The 18,979-nt window shown below is 41.3% G+C and overlaps 1 protein-coding gene across 1 annotated transcript in view; it reads left to right on the forward strand.

Moving 5' to 3' along the window:
- LOC109914917 (ecotropic viral integration site 5 ortholog-like) overlaps positions 1 to 18,979 on the forward strand; it is a 136,176-nt gene that overhangs the window by 67,817 nt on the left and 49,380 nt on the right. Inside the window, exons 11-12 of the mRNA XM_020514527.2 lie at positions 10,688 to 10,753; positions 12,093 to 12,192. Coding sequence (XP_020370116.2) covers positions 10,688 to 10,753; positions 12,093 to 12,192 — 166 coding nt within the window. The remainder of the gene's footprint in view (positions 1 to 10,687; positions 10,754 to 12,092; positions 12,193 to 18,979) is intronic.

Raw genomic sequence — 18,979 nt, forward strand, 5'->3', positions numbered from 1 at the left:
AGGAATATACTCGAGGGAAATCAGGAGAGCAAAAAGGGGACAGGAAATAGTTTGGCAAAAAGGATAAAGGAGAATCTAAAGAGATTTTACAAATACATTAAGGCAAAAGAGTAATTAGGGAGGGAACAGGCCCTGTTAAAGATCTGGAACTGCAACTGCAGGAGATGGGTAAGATACTAAACACATATCTTGCATCAGTATTTAATTTGGTGAAGGATATGGAAGCTAGAGAACTTGGAGAAATAAATAGTGATATCTTGAAAAGTGTCCATATTACAGAGGAGGAGACACTAGACGTCTTAAAATACATAAAAATAGATTAGTAGTCAAAATACTCGAAATTGAATTTACTTTGTGTCCTTAATCATCTTAAATAGATATACTGTAAACTAAATAAGATACAAAATATAACTTTGAAAAGCAGATGAAACATTGAGGGCAGCATTAAAAACAAAGGTAAAGTGCTGAGAACGAGCTGAGCTGTTTTCCTGGTGGAGATATGTTTGGGAAGTCAGCTGGTGAAATATGTATGTTGACTGCCTTCTAGTTTCACAGTGAAGTTCTGCTCATTGTGACGGTTAGGCCTAGTGAACGTACAACCAACAGGTGTTAAGCAGAAAATAAATGCTCTGATGCAGCTTGGTGGCTTCAGAATGATGCAGTCATGGGCAGCCGAGCCTGTCTTGAGATCCAAAATTAGTTAAGTATGAGGGAGGTGGGGGTGTGGTAGTGAGTAGTCCTGTTCCTTTCAGCATCTTAAAAAAGAATTAATCAAAGCATGCCTTTCAGGCTTCTCTTCAGTTGGGGTACCAGCTGATAATGGGCAAAGTTGGTCTGCACACAGTCGACCTCGTGCTGTCCTAATGGCTGTTGGAGTCCTTTCTATATGTAAAAACTACCACCTGACTCAGGCAGGCTGACGACATGCCTGATTCTGAACATTGTTTATATAGGAATTATCACACCATCAGCGGGAAAAGACTAGTAAGTCATTACCAACCATTATTATTTTGTTTCAACTGAGCAGAGGGTTTCAAAATCTCCCCCAGCACTTTTGCTTCCATTTCGTGGCCAAATGTAGTTACAGTCATGTAAGACTGAAAAGAAGTATAAAATTATTTCTAATATATACGCTATTTGCATTAAATTGTGTTCCTTGTATAATAGTATGATTCTTTTAAATTTTTCATTGCTGTTAGATATAAATTTCAAACTAGGCCTGTTTTAAATTCGTTATTTCATTCAATTTTGGTTAACAAAAAAATACAGTTTGAAGATTAAATTGCAGTCTGATTTGGGATTGATATAGGAGAGTATTTTCAATTTTTTCTGAGTTTCAAGCTAAAATTAAGGCTAACATTAAAAGTTGTGGATTGTAATAACTGGTTGTTCTGGGTGCAATTAAAATGTTATTCATTTTCTATTTGGAGTAATAGAAAAGAAGGCTGCCAACTATACTGCTATTTTGTAAAGGGTAGTTTGTAAACTTATATACTGGGCTGCTAATCTGAAACTTCATAATACAGGGAAATCATAGGTCAGTGGCAGGGCACAAGTAAAAATAGAGTATTGGCTTGGATATTACAGATTGCCAGCTCAATGACATTCAGGCATTTATATTTGTCTTCTGAAATCAGAAGAGCTATGTGACTTCTTGACACGCATCCCCCAACACTACCAAGATAGGAAATAATATTACAATGCTAAATCATAATTTTTTTGTAAAAAGTCACTTTTGAAATATATCAACACTAATAATGGACTGGTGGTGATAATGAATCACAGAATCCTGTCTGCACTGATTCTCTTAACATTTTGACCGAGTACTAAACTCCTGCCTCTTCTCCTTCACATTGTTCTTTTTAAACAAATGTCCAATGCCCTCTTGAGTACCCAATTAAACCTGCCTCAACTACACTTCCAGACAGCACATTTCAGACCCAAACTATTTGCTGCATGAAAAAGGATTTTTTTTTTCTCAATTTGCATTTGCTTCTTTTGCAAAGCAGTTTAAAACTGTACACTTGGTACCAACTGGAACAATTTCTCCATATCTGTTCAGACCCCACGTGATTTTGAAAACTTCTATCACATCCCTCCTCAGTCGTCATCTCTCCAATACAAATGGTGTTAACATCTCTAACCTATTCTCATGACTGACGATTCTTGTCTCAGGAACCATTCTATTAAACCTGTTCTGCACACTCTCCATTTGATTCACATCCTCCTTAGAATGAGACACGCAGAACTGCACACAGTGCTCCAGCTGAGGTTTAACCAGTGTCCTAAATAAATTCAATATAATCCTGATCTTGTGCTGTTTATCTCTACTGTGTGCTTTTTTAACAGCCCCCTCTACCTGTCCTTCCACTTTTAATGATTTATGCGCATATATACCTAGATCTGTCTGTTTCTGCACACCCTTTAGAATAGTATGCTTGATTTTATGCTGTGTCACCATGTTCTTTGGACTAAAGTGTGTCACTTTACAAGTCTCCATATTGAACTTCATCTGCCACATGTCTGTTTATTCTACCAATTTATCAATGGCTTTTTGAAGTTCACACTATTTTCCTTACAATTGTTTCATGTATGTTATTTGTAAACTATGAAATGGTTATTTGCACACCAAGATTTAGACCTTGATATTTCGGGAAAAGCATCAGTCCCAATCGATCCTTTCAACGATCTTGAAAAATATTGATTGACAATAACTCTGTTTCTTGTCAGTCAGCCAATTTTCTGTCCATGTTGCTACTGTCCCTTTTATTCCATAAGCTCTAACTTTACTCATAAATCTGTTGTGCAGTGCTGTATTACTCTTTGAAAGTCCATGTACCTGACATCAACAGCCTTGCCCTTATCAGTCCTCTTTTTTACCTCTTCAAAACACTCCAGCAAGGTGATGAAACCAGATTTTCCCTTAACAACTGCTGGTGCTGACTCTTCTGAATTAATCCATATTTTTCCATGTGACTATTAATTTTATCCTGCATAATTGTTTATAAAAGCTTTCTGACCACTGAAGTTAAACTGGCCGATCTGTAATTGCTGGGCTACTTTTGAATCTTTTTTGAACAAGGGCATATTGTTTACAATTCTCCAGTCCTCTGGTACCATTCCTGAAACTATGGAAGAGTAACAAAATATTGCCAGTGCTTCTGTAATTTCCATTCCAACTTCCTTCAATATCCTGGTTGTATTTTATCTGATCCCAGTGTGTTATTGACTTTAAATGCTGACAGCTTATCTTATGACTGCTTATAGTTATAGAATCCCCACAGTGTGGAAACTGGCCATTTGGCCCAACTAGTCCACACAGACCTTTTGAAGACCATCCCACCCAGACCTATCCCCTACCCCTATCCCTATCCCTGTATTTCCCATAGCTAACGCACCTAACCTACATATCCCTGAACGCTATGATCAATTTAGCATGGCCGATCCACCTAACTTGCACATCTTTGAACTGCAGGAGGAAACCGGAGCACCTGGCAGAAACCCTCAGAGATACAGGGAGAACATGCAGACTCTACACAGACCAGTCATCTGAGGCTGGAATCGAGCCTGGGTCCCTGGTACTGTGAGGCAGCAGTGCTAACCACTGAGGCACTGTGCTGCCTATCTCCTCTTTGTCAATTTTAAACCATCTAGTGACTGAGTTTCCTTCACTGACATCACGGCATAGGCAGCATCAGCCTTGTAGATAAAGACAAATACAAAGTAATCATTTAATACCTCTTCCCTCCAACTCACCATCCATCATCTCTCTCTCTAATGAGAGAACAGCCTTCTGATCCTTATGGACTATGGCGGCTTTACGTTTACATCTTGCCTCCATATGCACATCACCACCTTTCTGGTCCCTAATCAGTCCTGCACCTTCTTTTACAATCCTTTTACAATTGACATGTTTATAGATGACTGAATTTCTCCTCATGTCAGTTGCTAGTATTTTCTCATAATTCCTCTTCACTTTGCTTTTTTATCTCACTTCTGAACTTTCTGTATTCAGCTTAGTTCTCAACTTTATTTAATACGTGTCATAAGCCCATTTTTCTTCTTTTAACTTCATTTCTATCTTGTTTGTCATTCAGGGAGTTCTAGATTTATTTGTCCCACCTTTCCCTATTGAGGGAATATACGTTGACTATGTCTGAATCTTCTTTGAAGGTCATCCATTGTTTAGCTATTGTTTCTTTCACCTAGTTTGGTTCTAGTCTATCTGGCCTATCTTCATTCTTGAACTATTGAAGTCTGCTATCTGCCTGTTGATTATCCTTACTCTGGATTGACCAATGCCACTTTCCACCATATAATGATCGCTGACCCCAAATTTTGCTCCACTGCCACTTGATCTACTTGCCAACCTCATTTCCAGAATCAGGTTTAACAGTGCCTCCTTCATTGTTGGACTGGGCACATATTGTTGTAGGAAATTCTCATGATCACAATCTAGGAATGCCTACCCTTCACTGCCCCTAACATTACCACTATCCCAGTTTATATGCATGTAATTGAAATCTCCTAATGTGACTATGCTATGATATTTACACCTTTGTAATTTCCAGGTAGATTTGTTCCTCCATATCTTCCCCACTAGTTGGTAGTCTAAAGCTCACCTACTGAGTCAACCTAATGAAGTGGGACTGGAGCAGCGTACAGTCTAGATCTGTGGTTGGTTTGCTCACCGAGCTGGTTCGTTATTTCACAGACGTTTCATTACCCTGCTGGGTAACATCATCAGTACAGCCTCTGATGAAGTGCTGTTCTGTTTTCCTGCCTGGAATTTAAACTCCGGGGTCCATTGGAGTTGATTACCTCATTTCCGATTTTTTTCTTGGCAGTGGCGTACATATAGGGTCTAATTCTACGTGTTTAGTGACAACATGCTGAAATTACTGAATCTATGCCTCACGACCCACTTTACCTTTAATGGGCAAATCTGAACAAATCAAGGTGACACCCATGGGGTCACCTATCTCCAGACTAATAGCAGAAGCGGTGATGCAGAGACTTGAAAGCATGGCCCTTCCGCAGATCCAACTTAAACTATGGATCTGATATGTGGACGACACTTTCATCGTCATCAAACAGACTAAACTAGAGGAGACACACCAACTAATGAACAACACTCTCATCGGTATCAAATTCACCAGGGAGGAAGGAAAGAACAAACGGCTCCCATTCCTGGACGTCATGGTAGAATGCAGGGCCAACGGGGAATTTCTGACAAAGGCACACAGAAAGGCCACACACATGGATCAAGTGCTGAATTTCAACAGTAACCACCCCAACACCCACAAACGAAGTTGCGTAAACACGCTATTTAAACAAGCGGCAACACACTGCAGCAACCTGGAAGTACGCCAAAACAAAGAAGAATACCTCTACCATGTACTTAAGACCAAGGATACCCGAACAGCTATCACACAAACAATAACAGGAAGACGCAGTATACCCTGACACACTCGTCACATTACCAACATCAAGAACATATCCGAACTGACCACAAGACTCCTGCGTCCATTGGGCATCAGAGTGGCACACAAACCTACGTCAACCCTACGCCAACTGCTAACTCAAACCACAGACCCCTTACCCACTATGGACAGAACCAGTGTGATATACAAGATTCCATGCAAGGACTGCAACAAACATTACACTGGACAGACAGGAAGGAAACTGGCCACAAGAACACATGAACACCAACTAGCAACAAAAAAACACTACCAATACTCGCTTGTCTCCATTTACACGGATAAGGAGAACTACCAGTTTGATTGGGACAACACCAGATTCTCAGGACAGGCCAAACAGACAAGCACAGGAATTTCTACAGGCCTTATTCTCCACCAGCAGGCCATCAATAAACACGTAGAATTAGACCCTGTATACACACCACTGTGAAGGAAAAAAACTGGAAATGAGGTAATCAACTCCAACGGACCCCAGAGTTTAAATAGCAGGCAGGAGAACACAACAGCGCTTCATCGGAGTCTGCACTGATGATGTTACCCAGCAGAATCATGAAACGTCTGCGAATGAACTAATGAACCAGCTCAGCGAGCAAACCAACTACAGCATCCACAACCCGGGCTACAAATCTACTCAAGAACCTCTGTCTAGATCGAGCAGAAATGACACTCTCCCTTCCCTGATCTATACCAGTAAAGTGATTTGATTTTACAATAATCTGGCAGTTTTCATCATTATCCTTAGCCCACAACTTATCCAAATTTTAGTAGTTGGAATTCTGCAATATGCATGGTGGTATTTAACATACAGGGGAGAAATATGTTTGTGTAATTTCTAATTCAGTTTCTAGCAGTATGGTATCATTGCTGCATGAGTTGTGCAGGTAGCAGCCCACAATGCTGCCGACACCAGAGACCTGAGGTGCACCTGCCTTGTTCCACTTGGCACTATGCGAGAGAATTATACCTTTACTTGCCACCAGTCTTCGGGTTACTCATCAAGTATTGTAACTATTTTCCCTTAATGTTTTATTGCAAGTTGATTTGTTTCATATTTGTACATTAAAACTCTCATTTAATTCCAATTCAAAGCCTTTTATTTTAAAACAAGATCAAAGGTAACGGGTGGAATTTTCCCTTCTTTGGTGTGGCATGAGCAAATGCTTGAAGGTAGGGAAGTACAGGGGGAGAAAAAAAAATCAGAATCTCAACTTAACGAAAAACATTTGCGATTTTCTACTCATGCCTTAAATGGGAACTTCAAAATCGCGCCATTGAGCAGCAATTGCCTTATTTCTGTGCATTTGTATCTCATTAAAGTCCTAACTTGCCTTATTTATACACCACTTCCAAATCTGCTGTGCTGCCTTGAGAAACTAGATAGTGCAAAACTCCTGACATGTAAATCAGAACAGATACCTGGCACCTGCAACCTGCCAAATGCTTGTCCTGCCCAGTATCCAACTGATGCTTCACAACAATGTCCCTGCATGCTTCATGACTACCACTCTATTCAACTCTTTGCCTGTGCGTGTCAGCATCAGCAAAACACCAACTTTACTACATCATCATGTCTACTCTTGGACCAATTCAGACACCACTTCAGCCCTTTGACATTTTAATTTGGTGTTCGGGGACAGAAATGACTTGCACGCTTCTGCCCATTTACTTTACAACCAGGGTCTCTCATGTTTTTCATGGATCTGTAAAGGAAGCATTTTATGATTCTTAAATAGTAGGAACTGCAGATGCTGGAGAATCCGAGACAACAAGTTGCAGGGCTGGACGAACACAGCAGGCCAAGCAGCATCATAGGAGCAGAAAGGCTGACGTTTCGGGCCTAGACCCTTCATCAGAAAAGGGGGAGGGGAACGGGGTTCTGAAATAAATAGGGAGAGAGTGGGAGGTGGATAGAGGAGAGGATAGGTGGAGAGGAAACAAACAGGTCGAAGAGGCGGGGATGGGGCCAGTAAAGGTGAGTGTAGGTGGGGAGTTAGGGAGGGGATAGGTCAGTCCAGGGAGGACAGACAGGTCAAGGGGGCGGGATGAGGTTAGGAGGTAGGAGATGGGGGTGCGGCTTGATGTGGGAGGAGGGGATAGATGGGAGGAAGAGCAGGTTAGAGAGGCGGGGACGAGCTGGACTGGTTTTGTAATGCGGTAGGGGGAGGGGAGATTTTGAAGCTTGTGAAATCCACATTGATACCATTGGGCTGCAGGGTTCCCAAGCGGAATATGAGTTGCTGTTCCTGCAACCTTCGGGTGGCATCGTTGTGGCACTGCAGGAGGCCCAGGATGGACATGTCGTCTGGGGAATGGGAGGGGGAGTTGAAATGGTTCGCGACTGGGAGGTGCAGTTGTTTATTGCGAACCGAGCGTAGGTGTTCTGCAAAGCGGTCCCCGAGCCTCCGCTTGGTTTCCCCGATGTAGAGGAAGCCACACCGGGTACAGCGGATGCAGTATACCACATTGGCAGATGTGCAGGTGAACATCTGCTTGATGTGGAAAGTCTTCTTGGGGCCTGGGATGGGGGTGAGGGAGGAGGTATGGGGGCAGGTGTAGCACTTCCTGTGGTTGCAGGGAAAAGTGCCGAGTGTGGTGGAGCTGGAGGGGAGTGTGGAGCGGACAAGGGAGTCACGGAGAGAGTGGTCCCTCCGGAAAGCAGATAAGGGTGGGGAGGGAAAGATGTCTTTGGTGGTGGGGTCGGATTGCAGATGGCAGAAGTGTCGGAGGATGATGCGTTGGATCTGGAGGTTGGTGGGGTGGTACGTGAGGACAAGGGGGATTCTTTTTTGGTTCTTATTGCGTGGACGGGGTGTGAGGGATGAGTTGCGGGAGATGTGGGAGACACGGTTGAGGGCGTTCTCGACCACTGAGGGGGGGAAGTTACGGTCCTTGAAAAACGAGGACAACTGAGATGTACGGGAGTGGAATGCCGCATCCTGGGAGCAGATGCGGCGGAGGCGAAAGAATTGGGAATAGGGGATAGCATTTTTGCAGGAAGGTGGGTGGGAGGAGGAGTATTCTAGGTAGCTGTGGGAGTCGGTGGGCTTGAAATGGATATCGGTTTCTAGGTGGTTGCCCGATATGGAGACAGAGAGTTTCAGGAAGGGGAGAGAGGTGTTAGAGATGGTCCAGGTAAACTTAAGGTTGGGGTGGAAGGTGTTAGTGAAGTGGATGAACTGTTCGAGCTCCTCGTGGGAGCACAAGGCGGCGCCGATACAGTCATCAATGTAACGGAGGAAGAGGTGGGGTTTAGGGCCAGTGTAGGTACGGAAGAGAGATTGTTTCACGTTACCTACAAAGAGGTAGGTGTAGCTTGGGCCCATGCGGGTACCCATGGCCACCCCCTTTGTCTGTAGGAAGTGGGAGGAATTGAAAGAGAAGTTCTTGAGGGTGAGGACGAGTTTGGCTAAGCGGATGAGGGTGTCAGTGGAGGGGGACTGGTCGGGCCTGCGGGACAGGAAGAAGCGGAGGGCCTTTATGATTCTTAGCTTCTTTTCTTAACTCTCACTCATTTTGTGCTTACTTGGAGTGTGCTACTCCCTGCCTACTTCATACGGCTTTCTTATTCATACTCGCAGATATTGTTTTCATAGCATATATAGTCTTCAGTGATGAGTTACAGGCTGCCAGCTTTTTTGTCACGTGTTGCTTTTTAGGGCAGATATGGAGGTAGGCAGCTAGTCATGGTGGGGAGTGCTGAACAGTCAATGGGCTGAAAATGTCGCTGTGAAGCACTGTGCTAAGTCACACCTGGAGTATGTGTTTGTACATATGTCAAGCAAATGGTGATGTATGAAAGTCAAAGGAGACAGTACTTAACGGGAATGAAGAGGGCCACAGCCTGTCACAGTCAGTCAAAGGATCGACTGATTCCAGTCCAGGAGATTTGCCTCAGTCGGTCAGGTGCTTATTCCGATTTCTTTACAGGGATCATATAATTGCAGGGAATCGGGCCAAGGTCAGCGCTTCAGGTAAATTGCAACCAGTCCAGGAATTATGGGCAGGTCAATCAGTGTGCTGTGAAGACATCAGTTGTGACAGTAGGCCTGATTTTCCTGCAATAAGACAAAGGAAGGGATTGAATATGGTGGAACTGGATAGAAGAGCAGCTGATACTGAGGTGGTGAGGTGTCCCAGTGAGTGAGTCGGAAATACAAAGGGCAGGGTGGATTAGTAATTTTGGAGTTTGAGGTGAGAGAAAGCCCTTGAGTGGATATGTTGCATGCAATAGTGAGAGTTGAAATGCATGAACCTTTGTTAGAGACAGGTGCAGTGGTAAAGTTGGAATGAATGGTGGCCCTCTGGGTTTGAGATAACAGAGAAATGATGGTGGCACCTACCCTTTCAGGGTGCAGAAGAACATCACCTTGCACTGCTGGGTATCCTTCTACACTTGGGACACAACACTGACCTATGCTGCAATTTGGGTCCAGTATGGCTTGGTCTGGTGATCTGACCTTCTGTGGTAGTCAGCAGGAAAGATGACTGCATCTCCTTCCCACCACCTCATCAACCAAGTCCTGTCTACGAAGCTGAGATCAAGCTTTCCTTTCCTCTTCCTCTGTGAAATCAGTCAAGAACCACATAGCAAAGTTGAATTCCTAGCTTTCTGCATATATAGTTAGGTTTTAAATATGGGGCCAGCAGCATGAACACTAGGAGGTTCCAACAATGGCGAATCCCTCTGCCTCTCCAGCCATCTGATTTCTTAAGAAAGGCACCTGGGAGTTCAGTTATCATAATTAATGAGGTGAAGAGTGGAAAATTGCATAAGAAAAGTTGTTCTGTGTCATGGCTATCCAGGCACCATTCATCTTACTTGACAAAACACTTCAAGTGGAATTTTTGCAATTTCAGTTAATACATTTCGTTAGATACATCAAGTCCAATAATTGAGGTAATTACTTTCATAAGAGGTTCTTGTTAAAACAATTTGACACATGCAACATTTATCAATTGGTGGCATTTGTACCATTATGGGCCATTTTCCAGAGTTATGTTTAAGTTTTAAAGATTACAAAGTTTAGCATTTGGATTTTTCCTCTTATCTTTAAAACAACTTGTTTTGTCAGAAAAATTAGAAATTTTAAATTAGACTTAGAATTTTTAATTAGAAATTAGAAACGCTATCCGACTGGCCCAACAACAAATAACATCATGAAAGATTAACTGATATTTGAAATTATATTTATGATTTTGCTTTACAGGACAAAGAGCAGATGTCTACAGGGATATACACCACAAAATGGTTCTTGCAGTGTTTCATAGAAAGAGTAAGTGATGCTTTGAAATATGGAAGGGATACGATGAGTAAATTGAGAGAAAAGTATAATGGAAAAGCCAAACTGGAAGCCTGCAAGAGCAACTCAGCAGCTTGGAAAATGTGGTATTTATGGTGATGACTGGTGGGGGGGATAGTCGTTAGGCAGTGGTGGAGAGAAAGGAGTGAATGGATAGATGCAGGTGGAGAGAGGGGGGAGAAAAGGTAGGCAGACAAAGGGATTGTTAATAGTAAACTGGGAAAGAAGGGAAGGCAGATGGATGATAATGGGGTTTGCAAGTAGATGAAAATAGGTCAGATGTGCGGAAAGCAAACCATATACTGACAAGATCTGGGACATCGGGGTTGGATAATAGACATGGAAGGAGGTTTTTGTTCTCTATAATTGTTAAACTCGATGTTGAGTCCTGACGCTCTATGGTCCCTGAGTGGAAGATGTGGTATTGCTCCTCCAGCTTCAACTGAGCCTCACTGGAGAACTGCAGCATGCCTAAGACAGAAATGTTGGCATGGGTATAAGGAGATGTGTTGAAGTGGCAGGCAACTAGAAGCTCAAGGTCATTTTTATGGAGGCAAAGTGGTCACCCAGTCTGTGTTTCATCTCCCCAGTGCTAAAGGAGAATGCTTTGTAAACAGAAAATGTAGTAGACTTCATTGAATGAAGTGCAGGTAAATCGCTACTTCACCTGGAAGGTGTTTCTGGTGCCTTGGATGGTGAAGGGAGAGGAAGGAAATGGGCAAGTATAAATTTTGTGAATTTAGTGAAAAAAGTTGACTGAGTAATTGGCTGATAGATATCTAAAGGAGTACAACCTCCCCCCAGATGGGGGTGAATGTCTTATCTGAGTCATTTACAGATCAGTGACCATAAAATGGCTGCAAATGGTCTTTTCATGGTTGATCTCCCAAACTCCGCGATAGCCTGGGGTGATGGAACACAAAGCTGCATAATATCCAGTCCAGTGTTGCCAACAAAGTTCAATAAATGGAAAATGTCAGAGAAGATCATGCAGATTTATTATATCGTATACAAATAAATCATGAAATATCAAAAAGCAATTCAAGTGTTAGGATTGAGTTTTAAGTTTAGCTGTGACAACGTATCAAGCTGCACAGAATATCTGTTCACTTCTTACCAAAGCACACCTGTTTTATAAATAATATCTCACTCCACTCTTCCTAGTCATTGTGGTGGAAATATTCAAATGAATAGCATGCCAGAGGTTGCTGGTTGGAAACTGTTTACTTTGATATTTTATGCATTGTGTGTTTTATAAAGAGACAGATGTATTACTGTTAATATTGATTTTTTTTTTAAAATTGTCAAACAGACACCATTTACACTGACACTGCGGTTATGGGACATCTACATTCTGGAGGGGGAAAGAGTCCTTGCTGCTATGGCATATACCATCATGAAACTGCACAAAAGTAAGTTGGTCTCTCCCACATATTGAATTGTCATGAAATCATTAATTCGAATACCTAAAAGAGTTGAAATTGCCAGAAATTAAGAGCACCATTTAATTGATGCCTGGTCCCTGGTCTACAATATGGTTTTCAATCATGTCCTTTCAGGAAATGAAAGGATAATTCCCTTAAGCTGAAATGACAAGACTTGATTTATATAATCAAATGTGGAGGTTGTACAAGTGGAAGGAAATGTCAGCTATTTAATATATTTAAAAGGATATTAAAAACCACTGTGGATCTGTTCACAACCATCAGCAGGAGCAATATAGAGTGACACAGTGCTGCGTGGATGGAATTTTACAGAGCTGGTGAAAGATCTGTATTGCTAGCTCCTGGGAAGACCCACTAGTTTTCGTGCCAGTCAGTTAGTTGAAAGGTCGCCGACATGATTTCCACAGGATCAGGAGCCTGAGGGCATGCCCAGCTAGCCAACCGGAGAAAGGCAACTCTTCTGCACATCATATCTTGGGGAGGAAAGACACCCATTCGAGGCTCAGATTTTTGTTGGATCCCTGGACTCAGGTGAGTGAGGGCTGCAGGGGTTTCATAGCGGAGGAGTGTACAGGGGTGCTGGCAGAGTAGAAGTTAGCTTGATGCGGCATCCACTCGCCACCTTGAAGCTTGGACAATAAAATGCCTTCCAACAACAGAAACTCCCGCCATCTGTTTCCAGGATACCTCAAACAATCTGCTCAAATTTACTTGTCGTGCTGTCCATGTGACAACAAACCTTCCTGCCCCAGGTTTAATAACAGGGAAACAGGTAGAAGCCCTTACTTGGGCATTTGTTTCCCACATAAGGCTCTCAGTTGGTGGTAAGCCAGGAAGGCCATCCACAGGGCTTCCACCACGAAATGGATAGGGAGGTGGTTGTTTCTGATCAGTGCAGAAGTGATGGGCTGAAGTTCCTTTTTCCAGGCTGTAGATCTCTATGACTCTATGGAGATGGAAGTCCTATCCAAGTAAATTCCCTGCCAGGTCCAAACCTTCTGGTTGGCAGAGGGGTGCTGCCCTATATTTTATTCTGCAAAGGAAGAAAGCTTTTATGTTCAGTGTTTCCAAAAAAACGTTAGGTAATAGCAAAGGATAACTTCACAACACAGTTTGGACTCTCCTCAAAAGTGAAGGAAGATGCTCAGTTTACAAGTAGCATTGGAAGAAACAAATTAAATTAGAGGAAAGTATATTTTAAAAACATCTATGGCAGATAGAAATTCTTCATTCAAACAATGGTAAATATTTGAACTTAGCTACCTAACAAGGTATTAGAGATAAAATCTATTAGGAAATGTAAAGTACTTCTTGGTAGCAATGTGGTGTACCCAGAACAGGGAGTCAGGGACTCCTGGTTGTGGCTGCAGTAGGCCTGGAGTGGGGACTCTTGATTATCAGCGGGCAGCAGCAGTAGCAGAGCCTGTGACTCCTGGTTGTAGGGCAGATGTGGGTTCAGCATGGGACTCGGTGGCAGTGTCAGAGATTTGGGGCCAGGAGCAAAGAGATGGCGCCTAAAGGGTGATGACTCCTATTTTGGTGTCCAGCGAGGCAGTGGAGGAGGGGTGATGGCAGAGGTGTCTGTGGTGAGCCAACTCGAGGCTCATGGTGAAGGCGGCAGAATAAAGATAGGTTCTCTTTCATTTTTATCTTTTTACTTCTTGTGTTCTTAAACTAACCAAAATGGTGCCAGATTGTGGCAACCACTGAAGCTTTCACTGTATTTTACTGTATTATTCACTGTAAAATGTAAGTGACAATAAATAATTAAAATTTAATAAATCAAAATTAATTGATGTTGAATTGGAGAGAGTGAAGTAGGATAAAGAAGGGAACTAGAATAACAGGCAGAAAATTTAGCAATTAGTTCGGCATAAACAATGAAGAATCTTCAAAATGTAGGATTGAATTTTAAGTTTAGATGAGTGAAAAAAACTGAATCAAGAAGCATCATTGTCCTTACAGCACAGAAGGCCTTTCAAACCCAGTACGACTACCTTGATGGAGTTCTGTGGATAATGAGAATTATGCAGAACTGAAATGTAATCTTTAGTCTTAAAATGCTCACATGAATTTGTTAAAGACTATGTTTTGTTTTTGAAAATTTACAATGAGTTTTTAAAGAGCTAACTTATCCAATGAAGAGATATTGCAAGGTGCTTCTCAGGAACCAAAAACTTGGTCAAAGTGATAGATTTTAAGGAATGTCGTAAAGCCAGAAAATGGAGCGGAGAGGTGTTACGTCTAATACTGCAAAACTTAAAATTTCATTGAGATTTCAAATATCTAACTTTGACAAAGATGTTATGCACTAATACTATTTGAGCCCTTAAAATCATCAGAAAATACAGCTGTCCAGAGTTAGGTTTGTTTTAAAATTGAAACCTGCCCACTGGAACCTCCTAAAGTTTTCCACATCAGTTGTTCTTTAGAATTTCTATTGAGTTGTTTAATACTTTGATCTTGCAGGCAATTCATTTTTATGATGTTCTTGCTGCTTCAAATAATTTTTTTCCATGTTGTGTTTAGGGGTTGCTACCATAGTTTGTTTAAGTTTCTGAGTTTCATATCCTTGTAATCCTTCTATGTACCTATAAAACTTTAACACCTTTCTCCCTTTACAATATTAATATAGTGCTAACACCATTAGGAGACACATTGCAGCCATTTTTATTCTGTTCACAAATTTCCTCTATAATGTATAGAGGTTGATTTCACCAACAAAGGATACTGCTTATTGTGTCCTATCTTTCTTTTTCCTATTTCCTGTTCAATGTCAGATCTTTGACCATTTTAATTTTTTTGTATCAGGCCTTTGAACTTTGTCTGAGACCGTTTGCGTATGCATTTTGACTCTAGGTCCGAGCCCATCATTCTGTTTCCACTGTTGCTTTTTTCAAAAACTTCTTTTCTCTATACCCCCTGCTGGACCCCCTTGATTACTGCACTCTCTTTTCATTTTTCCCCCTCAAGTTCTCTGCCTTCTGAATTGTCTATTTCACTCTTTTTTAGTATTTCTTGATCCTTCTGCCCTCTTGCCCCTGTCCCATGCTTGAGTCTATCTTACATAAGCCTTCCCTTGGTGCCTCTCTTGTATTCACTAAAAACTTCATGAAGGCATTCAGATCTAGCTTGCTACAAGCAGCAACCACAATTGCCCCATCCTCTTGCCAAACCTGTCATCCCCACCGGAGAACAATCTTGCCAATTTCCTCATCCAACTCATGCCTCCCACTGTTGATTCTGTGAACTCTTCTGGTAGATCAGCTGTCAGTGTCCCTTCTCATATCTCCCAACAGAGAGCTCCCTTGTGAACAAGGTCCCTCCCATCAGGAAATAGTGGTAGTTGATCCGTGGTATCATGGCCTCAATGGAAATTTGGCTGAGAGGTGGTGACACCTTTGCCCTAAATGAAGCCTGGTTATACCTTTCATCCTTTGCCCCCATCAAGACCATCACAATGGCAGTATGTTGCTTGTCACCAGATCACAGCTTTATCAGACTCCCTACACTTCTGACAGTTTCTCTTCCATCGAGTATCTTGTCATGTTCCAGTCCTTATTCAAAATCTTTGTTACTCTCCCAGGCACTATAAAAATGTTCTCAATAAGTTATCCTCAATGCTTTCCTTTCTCAGCCTCTGCAATTTCTCATCCTTGATTGTTTCAAACTCTATCTCACCTCATCATGCGCTCTCTCCTCTGAGTTATCTGCCCCTCATTGGTCTCTTCCTCTTATGTAAAATTGCTCAACACATTTTAATTGCCACACCATTGACTTTGCCATCCCACTTGGCCTTACTAGTCTCGTCATATCAATTACAGATAAGGCCATATCGAATCATTTCTCTGTCTCATTCTACACCCTCAGCTCCCTACTTTTATGACCCAGCTTTCTGTATTTGCTCTTGAAAAAACTATCACCCTATTCATTTAGAACTGCACTTTCAAAATCCCAAATACCTTGTCCCATTTGCCAGTATACTTCTGGATTTGCTCAATTGTACCCTTACTTCCATTTTTGATGCCCAAGTCCCAATTAAAACCATTACTTTTTCACCTTAGCCATCCATTTGGTACTATCAGATCCTACATTCCTCTGCTAAAGCAGCTCATTATTCCGGAATTATTTCAGAGAATGCAAAGATAACTCCAACTACCTTTCTCCATCGCACACCAACTTCTTATAGTCATCCAACACTCTGCTGACCATGGTCTAACTCATGTCGTCATATTCCCTATTACCCTTGTGCTTGCTGACTGACATTGATATCTGATCAAGTAACATTTGATTTTAAAAGCCCCTGTGTTAAGAATACAATAAAAAACCTTAATACATTATAATTCCATTAATCACAGAAATTTAGAATAGATTGATTTTTCCAAAAATTAAGAAAAGGTCTATTTATAATTCCTTGAATCCCTATGTGGCTCAAATGCAGTGACACAGAGCTTCACGGAGTAGACATAATTTCAGGTTGAGTTCTTCATAATTGTAGAAGAGGAAAAATGCCTTTACTCAGAGGTTTGAGAGTCTTTGGAATTTTCTACCACAGATGTTTCTAACTGCTTAGTCTTTTAAGTATGAGCAAGGCCGAGACCAATCGACTTACTCGTTCTGAATGGCAAATGAGAATTGAGTGGACTTGTGGAGCTGAGGCCAAAGATTAGCCATGCTCTTAACAGTGAAACTTTCTCGTGGACCTAAATGGCATACTTTTGCTCCTTTTCTTGTATTCTTATAATCAAAATTCTAATGATGGAACGAAATGCTCTTAAGGAACTCAGGAGAAAACATCAAATGAAATCATATTTATATCTATGTCCTGAATCTACTCCTGTACATATTATATTAGAGTCACCTAATCAGTGTAGCATCTACAGTATTTACAGGAGCAGTGATGTAAAAAAAAATTCTGCATTATCAATGGATAGAGCAAAGCTTAAATTGCTATCAAAATGCATCCATAATAAGTTTCTTTAGGCTCTGCATTTTATTATAAAATTTAGGAGAGTCTTATCAGAAATTACATTTGAAATGCCTTCATTCATTATACCTGTACGATCAACCAAATTGAACATATCAGCAAAAGGAATGGCAAGAATGCAGTTGCCCTGTTTCAGACTCTCTTTTGAGAAAGATCATTGCATTTACATATCTCCTTTTGTGACCTAAGATTATTCCAAAAAACTTTATGGCTAATTAAATACTTTGGATGTGTCCTCACAATTATACTGTGGAAAACAAAGTTACTAAAGAAAAAGTTATGTTGAATGATTGATAAATATGCTCCAGGGTATGAGAGTCAACTCCCTTGCTCATCTTTGAAATAGTACAATATATTTTACATCTACCTGAGACTGCAGATGAGGTTTAATCCAAAAGATGGCATTTCTGAATGTTCAGCACTTCAGTGCTACGGTGGAGTGTCAGCTTAATGTTTGTGCTCAGGACATTGGAGTACAACATTTGCTTCTAAGCGAAACGATTCTCTGTTTGAGTGCTACGCACTGAACCACAACAGTCACATGACTTCCCCTTTCAATGAGCTAATTATAGCAATGTTCTAATGTCATTAGCACCTGTTGCATTTGTTACTCCTGTCAATAAGATTTTAGCACAGCTCTCCCACCACAAATGTTGCAGGCAAGTATCTGAACATTTAAATGCAGCTCCTCCTGGTTTCTACACATGTCCTGCTGAATGCCATTTTAACTCAGCAAAAACAATATTCAGGAGAGCGGCCCTCCTAGGCTAGTGGACTCCACATATCAATAAAAGCTCCAGACAATGATAGCATCAATGAAGTTTTAATGTGGGAAGTGGGGAGACCTGATTAACAGAGTGACCAAAAGAGGCCGTTTTAACTATTTTTAATGTGTTGAAAGTGAAGCATCCTTCAATGAGGAACAGGAGTATTGCATCATTCCTTTCAAATAATCCTTAGGTTTTTTTACCCTTGGCCTTTCTTGTCCTTCTCAACATCTGAGAGGGAACCGTACTAAACAGCCCCTTTTGAGGCATTAGATTAATGCTGAGGACCATCTCCTGTGTCTACAGTGATGTCTGACATCTATTTAAATTTCCACTGTCACTGCTGTGCCTTGATGCATTGCCTGCCATCTACTGGCAGAAGGCTGTGAAAAGTAATGGGTTATGGGACAAAAAGTACAAGTGTGATTCCTGCCTACCCTGCACTCAGCCCACCCACCCTGAACATAGTTAGTTAAAATTATTATTGTTTTCTTTCAAGTGCTTTTTAAATTTGCAAATACTAAACTCCAAGTGATAAAAGCATTAGTCATCTGAACTATTGAAAGTCATTCAATACCATTAACTTCCAATAGAAGTTCTATGTCTCCAGTGTGTCCAATTTCACCCTACAATGTTCCTTAAGTTATTTCAATGCAAAACAGTTCTTACAAAAGTAAATAAAGTTTGATGCATTTTCTCCCCTATGGCATAGCTTTTTCTCTCTATCTCCTACGAATTCAGATCATATGCAAACAGTGGTTAAACTAGATTTACAAAAAAAAATGAAAAGGCCCTGCTTTGTGGAGGCTTGATGAAAATTTATAGAAGGAAGAAGCTAAAATCAAATTCAGTTCATGTATTTCAATATTCCCTTAAAACAGTTTCACAATGTCTGTGAGGAAATAAAACAAAATGATGGAAATGCTCAAAAGGTCAATCAGTATCTATGAAGAGGGATAACAAGGTGTGGAGCTGGATGAACACAGCAGGCCAAGCAGCA

The sequence above is a fragment of the Rhincodon typus genome, chromosome 17, assembly GCF_021869965.1.
Source record: "Rhincodon typus isolate 14 chromosome 17, sRhiTyp1.1, whole genome shotgun sequence".
NCBI classification, from domain to species: Eukaryota; Metazoa; Chordata; class Chondrichthyes; order Orectolobiformes; family Rhincodontidae; genus Rhincodon; species Rhincodon typus.